The 17,398-nt window shown below is 36.9% G+C and overlaps 1 protein-coding gene across 5 annotated transcripts in view; it reads right to left on the bottom strand.

The window, feature by feature from the left end:
* The window catches only part of IL1RAP (interleukin 1 receptor accessory protein), a 149,924-nt gene that overhangs the window by 84,782 nt on the left and 47,744 nt on the right, over window positions 1–17,398 (bottom strand). For all 5 annotated transcript variants that reach the window (XM_054585125.1, XM_054585126.1, XM_054585124.1 and 2 more), the window contains 2 exons: window positions 12,104–12,274; window positions 11,656–11,728 (listed from right to left, as the gene is read on the bottom strand). In XM_054585125.1, coding sequence (XP_054441100.1) covers window positions 11,656–11,728; window positions 12,104–12,115 — 85 coding nt within the window. In that variant the 5' untranslated portion in view covers window positions 12,116–12,274. The remainder of the gene's footprint in view (window positions 1–11,655; window positions 11,729–12,103; window positions 12,275–17,398) is intronic.

Genomic DNA, 17,398 nt, shown 5'->3' with positions numbered 1-17,398 from the left:
GACTCTTGAAAAGATAAATAGCATTGACAAATTTTTAACCACACTCATCAAGAACGTGAGAGAGAGGACCCAAATAAAATAAAAAATCAAAGAAGGGAAGTAGAAACTGAGACCACAGAAATATAAGGAACTGTAAGAAAATGTTATGAACAACTATAAGCCAACAAACTGGACAATCTGGACTGAATCGATAAATTCCTAGAAACATACAACCTTCCAAAACTGAATGAGGGAGAATCAGAGAATATGAATAGAGAAATTACAACTAGTAAAATTGAAGCAGTAATCAAAAAGCTCCCAAGAAAGAAAAGTTCTGGGCCAGCTGGGTTCACGGGGTGAATTTTACCAAACATCCAAAGAACTAACACCTGTATTTCTCAAACTGTTCCAAAATCAGTCAAGAGGAGGGGAGATTCCCAAGCTCATTTTATGTGACCAGCATTATCCTGATCCCAAGACCAGATAAAGACACTACAAAGAATGAAAATTATAGGACAATATTTCTGGCTAAAATTCTAATTAAAGTTAATATGCCAGATCCAGCAATACATTAAAAAGATCATACAACATAATCAAGTGGGATTTATTCTGCAGATGCAAGGTTGGTACAATATCTGCAAATCAATTAACATGGTACATCTCATAAAAAATGAGGAATAAAAATCATATGATCATATCAATAGATACAGAAAAGGCGTTTGATAAAATCCAGCACATATTTATGATAAAAACTCACAGTCAAGTAGAAATAGAAGGGTTTACATCAATATAATACAAGTCATACATGACAAACCCACAGCCAATATCATACTCAATGAGCAAAAACTAAAAGCATTTCTCTTAAGATCAGGAACAAGACAGGGATGTTCATTTGCACCACTTTTATTGAATATAGTACTGGACAATAACTAGTTCTAGCCCGAACAATAAGGCAAGAAGAAGAAATAAAAGGCATCCACAGTAAAAAGGAAGAAGTATACCTGTAACTCATTGTAGATGGCATGGTACACTATATGGAGAACCCTAAAGATTCCACCAAGAAACTACTAGAACTAATAAATTAATCAGTAAAGCAGAGGATAAAAAAAATTCCAGAAATTGATTATATTTTTATACACCAATAATGAATTATCAAAAAGCAAACTAACAAACAATCCCATTTACAATTGCACCCAAATAAATATTTAGGGATAAATTTAACCAAGGAAGTATAAGACTTGAACTCAGAAAATTGTTAAGACACTGAGAAATTTAAAAATGTAATTCAATCAAGAATTGGAGGTAAGGCATAAGATAAAACGTAATTTTATTTTTAAAGAAATTGTCCAAATGTCCTAGCATTTAAAAGCATCTTTTCCTACTAACTCTGGATGCTACCTTGGGCAGCTGCCAGATACAGAACTGGCTTCCTTTCTTTTCTGAATTCCAGTTTTACTTCAATTTTGGTCTCTAAGGATTTCTTACCAACACAGCAATTCATTTTAAATGACACTTATTTTTAAATTCATCATTTCTAGCTGCTTTACAGCAAAAGGGTCATTTAAGGGACCTTGTCCACTATAGTGAGAGAATCTGAAATCTTCAAACTACTTCCCACTTGGAAGCTAGCAGAAATATTTAATAAAGAGATAATGTCAAGGTCCTGGCTCAATCCTTTCAGTGACTTTTTGTTGCAGTGAAGGTAAATGTAACACCCCTGATAGGCCTCTGCCTCCTCTTCCTTCTCATATCATGTTTCCTTCCCCCTGTTTTTTGCAGGTCCAACAACATTGGCAGCATGGTCATTATAGCTCAGGGCCCTCACACATACAGTCCCACTGCCTTCCAACTACCTTGTATATTACTGGTGACTCTTTCTCATCCTTTATGGGATGTATTGTCCAATTACTCTCCATCAATATAATGTCCTAAGAATGCTCTTGACAAAACTTTTAAAAATGTGTTTATTTACTTTTTTATTCAGTCCTCAAACTTCCGTAAGACTATAAGTTCCATAAAGAAAGAGATAATTTCTATCTGGTTTACCAATAAATGCAGGCAATCACAGTGTCTAGCATATACCCTACAAATGAATGAGTGCAAAATGGCTTGCTTCTTTTTACACTCCATGTGGTACAAAGCTTTGCACATTATAGGTGCCCAGATGACATTTGCTGAGCTGGGTTTGAGATCTCATCATAAAGGGCCAGCTCTCATAAATATGGAGGTTATATAGCTATTTGACATGTTTCTCCTCAATCATAAAGGTGTATCCTCAAATTAAGGGGAAATAGTTATCATCCTTTTGTGATGAAAGTACTACATGCTCTACAATGGATAAAGAGCCTATGCAAACACTGATTTCCCTGGGACTGAAGAGGGCTTGTGCATTAATTCTGAACAAATTTTCACGTTTTCAATTCTGAAGAGTCTGCAGTGAGTAAAGTAACATATCTATATTTAGAATGGTCATAATGCCACCAGCCCAATCTTAACATGCAGTTGCTGAATCTAGGTGACAGTTATTCTAGCTGTTTTGTTGCCACACACATACACAGCAGTGACAGTTTCTAGGAAAGATAAAACATTCCAGCTTCATCCAGAATAAAATGAAACCTCAAGTGAAACCACCATCAAATTATAAACTGCACACCCAATCACTGCCAAAGTCTAGCAGAGAAAAAAAATCAGTTATTTTTAGATCTATACACTGTCAGATAACCTCCCCCCCTAAAAAATGCGAGTCACATATAAACATCATTTACTAGGTCCCTTAATGCCTAGGAGGAGGGACAGGGCTGCTATAGCTTGGTTAGAATGAAAGACAGGAAGTTACAGTTAGTATATCTGAGCTAGCCACATGGGAAGCCAAATGACTAATGCCAAAGACTAATGCCAAAATAACCTTGCAGCATACTGAAGTTAACAGCTTCCCACTCGACTCAAACACATTGCATCCGTACTGAACCATCTTTCCTTTATCCATCTGTTATCTTATTTAGAACTGATTTCCTTTAGGAAATTTTGTATGGCCTTGGAAAAATGTATATAATCTGTATAGATGCAAATGAAGTACACTGTATATGTTTCAAGAAACTTGGAGTAAATCAACTTGCAGTAGTGTTTGCAACATGAAAAATCACACCCTATGTTTTTTTAATTGATAGAATGTTTCTTTTCAAATGTGGGTGTTCCATGTCATCAATTATTGACAGACATCTTTGTCTGACATATTTAGAAAGTCAAGAGTTTTAATTATAAAGAATGCACTGGCAACGTGAGACAGTGCAGACAGCCTGCATTTTATAGACAAACAGATACATATGTAAGTGTTACCACTTAATAGTTATACTAAGCTATTAGGCTAATTTAACTTTTTAGTTAACTCTTCTGAACCTGGAGTTCCTTGCTTGTAAAGGCATATTAAAATGCTGATCTCTATCTTATGGGGCTGTTCAGAAACTTATGTAAATGTGTGTGTGTGTGTGTGTGTGTGTGTGTGTTTATAGTTTTAGTTATAGTTACTCCCCTCAGATTCCTTATCTTCTATTGCACACACGTGCACACACACACATGCATTCCATTATATAGTTATTACCAATTTACAGATAATTAGAGTAAAAGAGATTTAAAGCCATGCTTAGCTTAGCATGATCTTCCTTTTGTAATTAAAAAAAATTCAATACTGCATAATGCTTCATGGCTATTATTGCACTCATCAATTATCCCTGAATTGTAGATGAGAGGAAGGACCTTTTTAATAACAGAATATTTAGAGCAATAAAGGTGAGATCACTAAGAGTTGTCACTAACAAAGAAACCAGGGACAGGAACCTTGTCTTCGTGTTCTCCCTGAAAGCCCACCTAGTATCTCACTAAGAACACTGCATGCAGTGGGAGGGACTCTTCCAACACTTCCACTTACTGATTGCTCTATTCGTATTTCCATGATTTCAATTATTCTGCAGACAAAGATACACCCTCCTCCTAGGTCTGAATACAAGCTGGGTTTCGACTGAGCCTCAAACGATACTTTGCTACTAGGAAAGACATTTTATAGCTCGGCATCAATTGCAAATAGCCGATAGTTTCTGCCGTGAACCTTATGAATGCAAAGTGCAAAAGGGGATTCAGAGTCTTACATTCTTGCCTGTTACCTCCTCTTTCTTCATTATCATCGAGACCGTGCATGCAGCTCTATGCCTCCACCATCTCTGCCTTACACTTCCTTCTGAATGTAAGACTCCAGGTGGACAAAGCAGTATTTTTGGAGATGCTCATGGCTCTCATGGCTGAAGGGGCACTAGATGTTTGGAAACCTCTTTAATACTGAAGGCTTCTATTTGCTCTCATCATTTTAATATACTAGGAAGGAGGGAAAGAATCAGAATATGAGAAAAATACTACAAAAAAAAATGCAGTGTCCAAAAAGTATATCATCCAATGCAAAGTTCAGGAAAATGGGGGAGTGTTTAAGTGTAGTACTAAAAAAAAAGTTATTTTATGAACTGAAACATTATATATCTGGTTTGCATCAAATTCAACACGTCCGTCTTTGAAAAATCTGTCTGTGTATCTATTTTTCTTCCTATCTCTCTCTCTCTCTCTCTCTCTCTTTCCCAAGTTCCCTCTCTCTTTCCCTCTCCCTTTCCTGTCCTTTTCTCTCCCCTTCATTTCTACTTCTCTTCATTTTCCTTTACCTTGAGTGGGCAGTAAAAAATGATGAAGAGATGTTTAGAATCAAGTTGTGGATGTAAAAAGTCTTGCATCAGAAAATGCAATTTTCTCTAGGGGAACAGATAGATCAAAAGGTCCAAAGCAAATTAGAAAATATGAGGGCAAAATTAATGCTTTCTTTCTAAAAAGCAAAAATTGGTTCATTAAGCAACTTTTGGCATAGTATGAACTCCCAAAGTCTAAAGAGCAAAGGTAATTCAGGTGCATCAGTTTAAGCCATTAGGTGTACTGTGTTTAAAGGGCAAATAAGTCCATAGTAAACAATGAAAGGTATCTCCCCAAAGTATAAAATGACAAACAAAGCTATAGTAAATAATGGTTAGTAATGTTTGTGATCCACCAGGGAACAACAATTTGTATATCTGTGCTTTAACAGTATGGAGTCCTATATTTCAACTATAGTTGTACTGCAAGTTCAAGTAATTAGGAATTAAATAAAACCCATGATATTATATTAGTCAAAAGCTATCTTTATGTAGAAAAACCGCTAGTGACTGATGGATTGATGAATATGCTCTCTTTCTGTATTTTCCTTTTTGAGTGTCTACTCTTACGGTGTAGATCACATTGATTCCACAGAGGAAACAATAGTTGGCAAATATTCTTTACTTGGTTCTTCTCATTGGTATGGCAAGCCCAAAATGTAAAGGAAACACAATACTTCGTTATATAATAGGAAAATGTACATCAGTATCTTTGTGTACATGTAAAAATGCACAATCCTGCCTACCTCAAGAGGCACTTCAAAAATCATGAAAGTATCACAGGAAGGAAAACAACAACAACAACAACAACAACAATGCCCTAACTGACTGGCCAAGAGCCTTAAACTATATTTCAGACCCTACCAGTACTGTAGGAAAGTGACATTCATTTCCCAACAATATACAGCTATACACGAGTTTTAATTCAGATGGCAGGAGGAGAAATGAAATTCATGAAAACAAGAGAACTCAGCCAAGTCTAGGTTATTGAGGGTGTGACAATTTTATCTCTTTTTTCTCATTTCCCCAGCTATCTTGTATTTTCATTGTTTCTACTGCTTCTGAAACAGGAAAAGACAAGAGGAGGCAGTTCTCTATATTAGCTTTTACACATTTGGATGGCAAGCTCTTCAAGTTGTTTACTGAGGTCCCCAGATTATTTGTCAAATGTATCCATTTTCTCTCCATCCCTCAAAAATAAATGAGCAGCAGCACCTGGTGGATTTAAAAATAATATAATCATTGCATTGTTATGTCAAGGGTGGATATATATTTTTAAAAACAATGAAATAAAAATGGGTGATAACTGGCTTGGTGGTGTGAGGTGCTAATAATCAAGATAGTTGATCTTGTCTATGAAACCGATCTCAGCAAGGAAAAAGCAAATGTTCTGAGGGGTGGGGAGACGTGCAGAGACAAGGGTGATTTAAAGCACAGAATAAATTCCTATAAATCAGACATTTTCATCTATAATCATATCCAAGCATGTATTTCCTGCAAAGATGTCAGGTTCTCTTAACAAACACAGCCATGTAAAGGAAGAATCATGTCATTTTTTTCTAAACATTGACTTATCACTGTGATAAGAAAAACCTGCTCTGGAGAGTTTATATTTGCAAAGTTAGCATCAGGCCAATAAATTGCGGTATACAGATCTCTTTTCAATCAGACTGTAGACTATGGACCCTTGGGAAAGTAAAAGTAACTTAAAAATAAACATCATTGTGTTTAGAAATACAAATGAAGATAACTGCTCCCAAAAGGCAACATTTAAAAACAACAGGGTGAAATGTTCTAATTCTGATCACCTGTAGGCCTAAGAATGAAATAAAACTGTATTCTTTAAACAGTCTCCAAATGTTTAGACTAAATTGCATAGAGGGTGTTCAGGATGACCAGCCATGAGCAACAGAGACAGGGCTGAATGTCACAAGTACATCCAACTACGAAGTTTTTCAAAAAGCACATTCAAGTAATATGAGGCCACTGGGACTGGCAACAAACTGAATCCTATTAAGAGCTGAAAGAACCATTATATCACATTAAAGATATTATATGTTCATACAAAAGTAAGGCAAAATTAAAACTAAAAAAGAACTAACCAACTATATCTACAATACATTAAACACAAATATTCTCTTTCCCTGAAAGGATTTCTGTCCTCCATAATCTGTTCCCTACCTTTCCGACTTGGTGTCTAAATTGCCTTCGCACTATCCCTTCAGTTGCACTGCACCGTTCTGTCTCCAAAGAACACACGTACTTTCTCCTAGAAAACTACAATTGTTTTTTGGTTGAGAAGCCTTCCCCAATGCCTCCCTGCAGAACTAGTAACTTTCTCTGCTCTCTCAGTGCATTCGTTTGGTGTTTATTTTCTCTCTCTCTCTCAGACTTTACTGCAAGATGCTTACAATAAGAACCTTTCCTTATTTACACCAGCGTTTATAATATAAAGTGGTCAAACACATGATCTTCTTTAGAATGAGGTGAAATTTGTAAGATAAGCACTTGTCATTAGAAATCACTTAAACAGGAAGAGCATACGCTGTGTATGTCCACGATGTGTAATGTAATATCCATAACCCTTTTTAATAAAAAGGCAAGAAGTTAGAATTGGCTGGGGCTTAGCTGCTGCTCTTTGGTTGGTTTGATTTATAAAGAAGGACACAGTGACACAGTGATTAAATGAGTTCTTTACTGTCATTAAAAAAACTCACACAGTACAACAGTCAGAACTTAAACAAATGTCTTTTTAAGAATTGTTTTAAATTGATTTTAGAGAGAGAGAAAAGGAGAGATAGAGAAAGACAGACATTGACTTGTTCCACCTATTTGTGCATTCATTGGTTAATTCTTGTATGTGCCCTGACCAGAGATTGAACCCTGCAGCCTTGGTGTAAAAGGATGATGCTCTAACAATGGGGCCACCCAGCCAAGGGTCTGAAACCAATGTTTTTTGATTCCTGATGAAACACAGTGTTTTCAATTATTTATTTATTTATTTTACATAGTATAATTCACTTTCAATAAGCAAAAGATTATCTCCACCCCCTGTAAATTTCTCACAAAGAATAGAAAAGAAATCTGGAAATTTTACCTCCACTAGCAGAAGTCCTAAAGGAAGGCAATATGGTAAAATAGAAAGAGCTCTGCTTTTGGAGTCAAGGCTGCCTTCAAAACCCAGCTCTACCAGGCATATTCCCCTGCTCCCCACCAGCACTGCTAACTGAGGCCACCTCCCTGGAGCTTGACTTCCTAAACTATAAAGTAGATGTAAGATTGTAAGAAGCTCTAGCTCCCCTCCTCCACAGTATTTTCTGTGAAGTTAATAATAATGTGTGTGAAATCTAGTCCTGCACCCAGCACACAGTCAACTGTTTGTTCACTTTTAAATAAAAAGCTGTATTCAAAGGTGGCCATGGCTGTGTGTATGTGTGTACTTGGAGAAGAAAATTCATTGCTATGATTTTTAGGTGGACTGTGTAGCAGATAATTTTGATATGGCAATATTTTTTAAATTCACCATATTATAGGATGTGCCATTCTCACTATCTTTCCAACTTGGAATAACAAGTTCCAAATATTTATTTCTGCTCTAAAGGCAGCTTTAACAGTTTGGTTTTCTAACACGCTGCCAATGATACACCAAAAGGAAATGTGCGACAAATAGAGTTTGCTTTGGAATTCCTGCAGAGAATGTCTTAGAGTTTAGTACTGGAAATGATTAATATGATAATAAGCAAATAGGGGAATATTGAGTTTTGAACATATACTACAGTGATTTTCCTTCTAAAAATATATCAAAGAGGGGTGGGGTGAGATACTCCTTATCTAAAAAGCACAGAAACCTATAACTGAGTGGTCCTTTAACAGTGAGCAAAACCTATGACTGCTCAGATCGTAACCTTCTTCCCAAATTGTTTATATGCTAGTAGAGTCCAAGGGGAGTATATTTAATAAAAATATCATACATCTTGGGAACTGAGGAATAAGTTTAAGTCAAAGATGTGCTAAGTATAAGCCGTGGGACTTTAGGTAATTCACTTAACTACTTGGATTTTTTTTTTCCTTATCCAACATAAAAGGGAGGGGAGAGAAGTTACATCAGCCTGGCTATGGTCTGGGTGTGAGAGTCAAATGACATAGAATATGTGAAAAAGCAAAGTGCTTTTTCAGCAAAAAGAGCTTTATTGCCACTCCAATTACCTCTTATATTATCACTCTTATAATTATCCAAGCTTTAGTTCCTTGAAAGAAAGTAAATGCTTGCTTTTGATTATTTGCTTTTATCACCACCGGAGAATGAAAATGATGTTCCGACATTCCTGAGCAAATAAGGAAACCACAGTACTGCTGCCAGAAAGACCATGTTCTAAAGTCAGGGCTGTGTGGCTTGAAGTCCAATTCACTGCACTTGAAACACACTGCAGGGAACTAAAATTCTTATGTTGTTACGGTTGTTTTTTATAAATCTGGGGCTTCCCTGAAAAGGAGGATCCACATGGAAGAGCCCAGAACAACGAGACAACATTCTTACCTATATCATATACATTTACAGTACTCTAGGATTTTTAAGCCATTTCTCCCTTGTTCCTCCCATCAATCTTGTTGTTCTGTTGAGATGGGTACCAACAAGTCTGCCGGCACAAAAATCATCAGAAGAGGTGGTACCTTGATGCACAAGAGGTTGGCTGATCCCCCGGCATGTAGAATTATTCGTGTTCCCTCCCCGGTAACCCAGAGCCAGTTTCCCCTTTTATTTTTGTCAACAACACTTCCTTTTTGTTCCCTTCCCTCCATCTAGGAAGTACATCACTGACACAGGCACAATACACCTTTTCATAAGGAAGCAAGTAAATACGGGCCAGATGGGCTGAGGGGATTACAACATGTTTCCTGCTCCCATGGTGACTCAATGGAGCTGGTATGCGAACTCATCTTATTCAAGAAGTCAGCTTCCCCGGCAGAATTATGAGTCACAGTTTCCGAGTAGAAAGCTCACTTTCCAACAGAATTTGGGGTGGGGGTGGAGGACTCCTTGGATGAATTACAGTAAAGGTCATTGAGATAAGCAGTAGTGCCAGGACCACTGGAGAAGCACCGCACCTGCCAACTTCTGGGACTTCACTGTTCTCCTGGCAAAAGGGACACAGTCACCTCTCCCTTTTCCTTCAAGGTGAGGTGGCGCATAAAACCGCATGGACGCACTGTTGGCATGAATCCAGACAAGAAGTTCCATTACAAAATTAGCCAATTTGTCCAAAAAAGAGACGTGAAGGTGAAAAAAAGTATATATATATATTTATAGAGAGAGAGGAAGAGGAAGAAGAAGGAGGAGGATAAAGGAGGGAGGGAGGAAGGATGACAGAGGTTGGGGGAAGGAGAAAGAGAAGGGAAGGGAGGAGGAAATAAGAATGAAAGAACGGAATAAGTTAAGACGGTGTCAAAAATAATGAGTGTTATGAAGAAAACTAAAGCGGGAGAGAAGGATAAACAGTGATTGGTAGGGCTATTTTAGTTAAGCTGGTTAAGGAAGGCCTCTATAAGCAGATGATGTTCAGGCAGGGAATTAAATAAAATAAGAACAAACCATAATCAGGGATTATATTCAGCATGTATACAAAATCAGAACATCTTGTCTCTGACCAGTCAAATGGGCCCCTCGATGTAGCAGGACAGATGCTGGTCCAAACAGCCAGCAGAGCTGTAGAGCAGTGTATCCCACCTGAATATCGGCCCTGGATATAAACGTTTTTCTCTGTGAAGACCCCGGGGGCCAAGAAGACTGGAAGTTCTCTCAGCTTTGAGCTGAACTCTGTCCTAGGTATACCCCTCCTTCAGTGCTATTTTTGCTTTCCAATGAAATGCTTTAGTGGCAAAGCAAAACTGAAACATTGAGAAAAGATCATCGGGATGGAAGAAGGACTCAAACCCATGCCATGTGAAGAACAGCCGAAGGCATACATTGGAGAGCATGGTCATGGTTGTACGATTGCTGTTTTAACATTTGTGAAGGCCTCTCACAAAGAAGAGGAAATAAAGCAATAATATTCAAAGTATGGTCATAGTCTTCAGGAAAATTATACATGAAAAGCTTTTTAAAATTAAGATACCTAGGTTCCCTGCATTAAAATTAGAAAGCTATTGGATTATGTATTTTCCCTTTAAATCAAGAAGTTGAACCAAAGAAACATACGGGAATGACATAGAGACAACTTTCAGTTATATGAACTAAAATCTTTCTAAGAATTTGATCAATTCAAAGATATAATGGGTTTCAATTAAATAATCACTAGTTAGAGGAATCAAAAAATGGTATGAATAGTAATTCTAGAGATGAAAGGAGACCTGAGGAGATAAACTTTCAAGTCCCTTGTAACTCTGATTCCATATACTCCAAGTCCATAATGATCATGTTTGGTTATTCAAACTCAATAAAGTCTTTGGCTGGCTCTTGTTTTGAGGCAACGCCCAAAGAAAGAATGAGCTTAATGACTGGTCTTTCTTTCCCTATACAGCAGCAGTGTGACAGAAACTGTCATTATTTATTTGTATAAGGTCTCAGCGGATTACCACCAAGGTCTTCTCCACCCCTGGGTCAAGTTTAGAAAACAGAGTGGCGCTACCATCACTATCATTCCTTTTCCCATAGGACCTGAGGGAGGAAAAGAAGCAGATTCGAGTTGGCTTGAATGTGAAGGTTATGCAAAAGTTTTATATTCTTACACACCAGACCACTACCCCAAGTGCACTGTGACCTACAAACACTAGACATGTCAGTGTTTCCTCCTGTCATCAAAACCATATGATTCTGTCAAATTTATGATTCTGTGCTTCCACAGAAGACAATGGTAATAAACAATATAATGCTCCCCTACTCATTTTCAGAAAGACTTGAAACTCTACCCTATGAACAGCTTGCATTTCAATAGACTATCAAAAGCCATTCACTTACCAGAGGCATCACTTTGCAGGATCCCATAGAAAGAGAGACTCATTACACACCACAGAAGTTCCATCTTGTCCACCTAGGTACAAAAGTAAGGGAGAGCGCTTATTACTCTCAGTGCTTAAATAATATTTAGTGCATAAGCATGCTGACTGTAGGCCAGGAACTATTCTAACAATTCTACCATATTAACAAATTTAATTATCAGAACCAACCAATAAGATAGGCTTTAAAAAAAACACCCTATATTATAGATAAGGAAACTGATATGAGTTTAAATAACATAACAATATCCTTTGGGTAGAAAGTGGTAGAGCAATGATCAAATTCCAGCAGCCTTGCTCTATAACAATTTCTTAATCACTGAACTATAGCTTCTTTCTTAAAAAAAAAATGCTTTGGATTTTTTTTTTTATCAGGGTCACATTCTGAAAGATAAGTTTAATCTTCTTACCCTTCTTTGCATTTCCTTGGAAATGTTTTATAATCCAGGAACTTTTCCTTCTTCGTGAAGAATCGAAAGTTTAGAAATCTTGCATTCAGACTTGGGCAGCAGTCCCCCAGAGTGAATTTATAGTAAAGGGAAATATATAAACCTCATGTCCTGTTATGGCCACTCTTCTCACTGGAAAAGACAAATGATAAGGCTTGAATCCAATTTCTGTGATCTTTAGCCTCTATTGATAACCAATTGAAACAGTCAACTAGGAAGAGCCATGCCCTTATATTGGGTGTGATCTTTAATGCAGGAGGCCTGGAGATTTAACAACTCAGTGAAATATTATATTTCCCTACTATGCTAGATATATCTGACCCTTGATAAAAAAACAAAACAAAACAAAAAAAAAAACCCTCTTTAGAGTTATAAATACTGAAACCTTCACATTACTGAAAAATTTCAAACTCAAGATCTCCACTTTCTGTATGGAACACAGCAGCTATATATAAGGGTGCTTACAGAGATGTTGGAAACTTGTCCAGATCCTATTTCTGGTAAGTGATAGAGATGGTATTTATACCCACATCTGGCCAATTACAAGGCTATTATTATCCCAAACAGTAGCCTATGCCACAAGTTTTACAACCACAGGGATCCACCAGCTTTAAAAGGTCAAAGATATTTGATAAATTGAGGATCATATAACAACATTTAAAATGGGACAATTTTAAGACATTACACTGAAACAAAAGGTATAGATTGGTACTGTCCACGCAAGCCAAAGTGTGTGGTCACTTTAAAAGGTAATGCAAGTTTCCAACAGCTGTCACCTCTCTTGCCCACGCATCATCAAAAATCTCTGGTTCACTTTGTGCTTCCTTCATTAGCCTGACTATACACAAATAACAGGTGAGTTAATTATACCTTAAACAACTGTTTTACCTCAAAGATTAAATGCTTCTTTCTTATCACCACTGGTCCCTTCCCATTCTTTTACCATTACTGTAGGGAACTCCTATCCCTATCAGTCATTCATTTATTCAATAAAACTTTTATTGAAAAGTATGTCTATAAATTAGATGTAGAGCCTCCTCCACTTCTCCCAGTTGAAGATATAAACCACATGCCAACCACTTCGATGTCACCAGCTATGAACAACATACAGGCAGAGGCACTCATTATGGGATATGTAAAGATTTATCAAACAGAAGTTCTAGCACTAGGCAGAGTTTAGCAGAGACTTAAAAAGTATAGAAAAATAACTTCAATAGAGAGTAAACAGTGATAAAATAGTCAGGAACAGATAAGTGTTATTGAAGATTAGCAAAAGACAGAGATGCACTCCAGCTAAGCCAATCAAAGAAGACTAAATGCAAGAGGGAGCTTTTGAACTAGAAAGAACTGGTTTGGAGATGGAGAATAATGCTCAAAGATAGAGAAAGCATGGACCGTAAATAGGAAGTAGTCTATAAGTAACTCAGTTTGGCTAGAGCACAGAGTAGTAGGGAAAGAACTATAGAAGATTTTGTTGAAAAGCAGGAAGAATTAGGATTACAATATACCAAGGATTTAAATAGTAAGTTAAGAACTTGAAATTTAATTTTAACAGCAAATAGGGGAATCACTGAAGGCTTCTGATTAGAGGAGTGATATTATCATCGAGTTCTGCCTTATAGAAATCATTCTTCCAGGCACGTATTGGATGGATTGCCACTAAATTCTGTCTCAAAATCATGTGGCTCCTGAGTCTGTCATCACAGTAATTGTTATCCTCCTAGCTTTGTGTCATCTATAAACTTGCTCAGCATGCCACCTATGTCCTCGCCCAAGTCATTAATAAAATTAATTAATAATTCTGCATTAATCCTTGTCAGTGAAGAGCAACTAGATATTTAATTTCAGATTCAGGGCACAGTACTTGTGGCCCTAATACTATTCCTAAAGCAACACTTAGGAGACATTCTAATTAGTGTGATTGAGGACCTTAATTGATATTCTCATGAGTAACTGGATTATGCCAGAGGCAGCATGGAGTCAGGTCGCCAAGGTAAAGCTAATCTAAAGATAACTTGTGTGCAAAGATGAATCTGGGGGTCAGTCCTGCCTGTGATGAATTAGAATAAAGCAGACTGAAAAGAAATTGTGATTGTACAGGCTGGTTGTGACAGACGAAAGGTACCAAGGTTAGTGGAAGGCAGTTGGCTGGTCTGAAACCTCTCCAGGAAGGCAGGTTCATTTAACATCACCTTGCATTCTGCCTCAGAATTTTATTATTGTGACCAGTAATACACTTTGGTTCTAGTTTCTTGGAAAGCGCTGGGTATTTGCAGATGGAGAAACTGTCAGAAGGCAATGGAACCTGCCTAATGACACATGGCTTCTCATGGTCTGAATTGCACCCTAGCTTTAGATTACTGTGACAGGGTTTAACAGATTCTGCCCTTGCTTCAGATGATTGAATTTTTATCTAATAAATTTTTAGACAGCCTTTCCTGCATTATCCATTTTATTTACTACATGATCATTTTCATATTCCTCTCTGAGGTATTGGTACTTCTTTCATATTTAATGTCAGTTTTCCTGGAATATCAACTTGAATGCCTATATCACCTAGAAAGAAGTTTCATATATGTACTTAGGTCTATATAACAAACCACCATGTTAATAATGATCGCTAAAACGTGCTCAGAACTTTACCACAGACCTCTGTATGTGAACCATTCTACTTTTTGCGTTCTCTGGGCTCAGTAATCGTCAGGACCTCTTTATCTCTGAGCTAGCCCGGACCATTGGATTCCTGCACTGAGCCAGCAGGCAACAGGCTAAAACTAGATTTGCTTTCCCAGGATGGTCATTTCTCTAACTAACAATGTGCTTGGCCCTCCTTCTGCACAGCAGCATTTCAATAGGCCACAGGACTGGATTTCTCCCTCAGTTTCCTGATTTGACATATAGCTCCATGCTCAGATCACAGCTGCTCTTTTAAGCCCATCAGCCTGGTTGGGGCTTGGATATTCAACCTGGTGTTTGTCTGCACTCTTTTCCAGGAGCCTGCCTCTTGTCCCCTGTAAGGTCTTCTCCAAACTGGATAAGCTTCCTATAACCATGAAGCTGCTATCGTCTGCTTCATTCCTGGTCAACAGATGCCCTTGGCTATGACCTGCCTACTGCAAACCTGGCCATAATATAAAAGCACTAACCCTGGATGGTCACCCCTGTGTGAGGTCAGCCCTGCAGTTACATCATTCAATTTGAGTTCTGATCACACCCAGAGCTTCCCCCGGCCCCCGTTCTCTAACTTACTGGTTAGGTGTGAACAGGTCTCGCACATCTATGCCAAAAAAAGTCTTTTAAGGACATAGGTCAAATTATTATTTATCCCATTTCACAGAAAAGGAGATACCATTTATTTAAAAATTAGAGATTTTAATCATCAATATTTTGTCTAGTTTCCAGGTTTTTGATCCATAAAAGGGTCCTTGTGCAGAATATTTCAGAATACAGTATTTATCAATAAGAAAGTTTCAGCAAAGTGACATGAAAGGGTTTGAATCTGGGTAAAAAAAGTAAGCAAACTCCACCTGTCTTTCTCCATGACAGCAGCTATAAGCCTGGGCAGAGTGCGTGCAGTAACTATTTGAAGACTCTAAAAATTAAATAATGGCATGTTATTTTCAAGTACATGTGAGCCATGTCATGCACCATTAATCCTACCTAAACAAACATAAAAGAATTAAAAATCTATCCTCTAACTACAAAAATAACCTAGAAATCAAGAAAAGAAAAATAACAGGGTACCTTCCAAACACTTAGAAATTAAGGAATATACTTCTAAATAATCCATGGGTAAACGAGAAGGTCTCAGGGAAATTAGAAAATATTTTGAACTGAACAAAAATAAAAAAATAAACAAAATAACATATCAAAATATGTGGGATACAGTTAAAGGAGTGCATACAGGAAAATTGGTAGCATTATAGGCCTACATTTAAGAAAAAAGAAAGGCTTCTGTCTTAAGGACTTGGAAAAGAGGAGAAAAATACATCCACCAAGAAAAATTAAAAAAAATAATAATAATTAAGAATAGAGATCAAAAATTTTAAGACAGAAAAAAGTAATGAATCCAAAACTTGGTACTTTGAAAAGAACAATAAAATTGCTAAATCTCTAACTTGGGAAACGAAGAGAAAAAAAAGGACATATCACTAATATTAGGAATGAAAGAAGATACATCACTGTTGGTTACACAGCTATTAAAATGGTAATAAGGTGATGCTCAAAACCTTAGGCACATAAATTCCACAATTTAGATGAAAAGGACCAATATCTTAAAAACCACAAACTACTAAAGCTCACCTAGAATAAAAGAGATAATTTCATTGTTCCTATTACTATTAAAATAAATTAAATTTGCAGTTAGAAACTTTCCAACAAATGCATTCCCAAGCTCCAGATGGTTTCACTGGTGAACTCAATCAAACATTTAAAAAATAAATAACATCAATTCTACGTAATCTCTTGCAAAAGATGACAGAAGAGTTGCCAATTCACTTCATGCGACAATACTCTGATCCTAACACCTGTCACAGATAGCACAAGAAAAGAAATCTATAGATATTCCACAACCAAGCAGTTTATTCTAGAATGCAAGGTTGGTCTCAGCATTTGAAAAATCTAAGGAAGAAAACCATATGATCCTGTCAATTGAAGCAGGAAGAGCATTTTATTAAAATGCCACACCGATTCCTAATAAACACTCCCAGCGAACTAAAAATAGAAGGGAACTTCCCAAAACTGATACAGGGCATCTGCAAGAAATCTACAGCTAACATTATATCACATGATGAAGGACTAAATGTTTTTCCAGTAAGATCAGGAGCAAGGCAAGTATCTTCATTCTTAGTACTAGTCAACGTCATTCTCAGGTCTTAATCAATGCAATAAGGCTAGTCACAGATAACATAATTTTCAACATAAACAAATCTTAAGGAACCTATTGAAATAAAACTAAATAAGTAAAGCCACAGGATATATAACAATATTCAAAAATTAAACATATTACTATACATTAGCGATGAAAAATGGGAAACAATTTTTTATAAGATTAGTTATAGTAACTAAAACAAAAATGAAATGCTTAGCTAAGAATCTAACCACACCTGTAAAAGATCTGTATGCTGAAATTTATAAAATGAGGAATGGTAAATCAAAGAAGGCCTAAATATGTGGAAATATGTGGTTGGCAGAATGGCTTCATGCCTTAGATCCCTGAAATCTGTTACCTTACTTAGCAAAAGGGACTTTACAAAT

This window comes from Pteronotus mesoamericanus, unplaced genomic scaffold (genome assembly GCF_021234165.1).
Source record: "Pteronotus mesoamericanus isolate MK-2021 breed Mesoamerican mustached bat unplaced genomic scaffold, CSHL_Meso_final contig_82, whole genome shotgun sequence".
NCBI lineage: Eukaryota > Metazoa > Chordata > Mammalia > Chiroptera > Mormoopidae > Pteronotus > Pteronotus mesoamericanus.
This window is presented reverse-complemented; position numbering and strand designations above follow the sequence as displayed.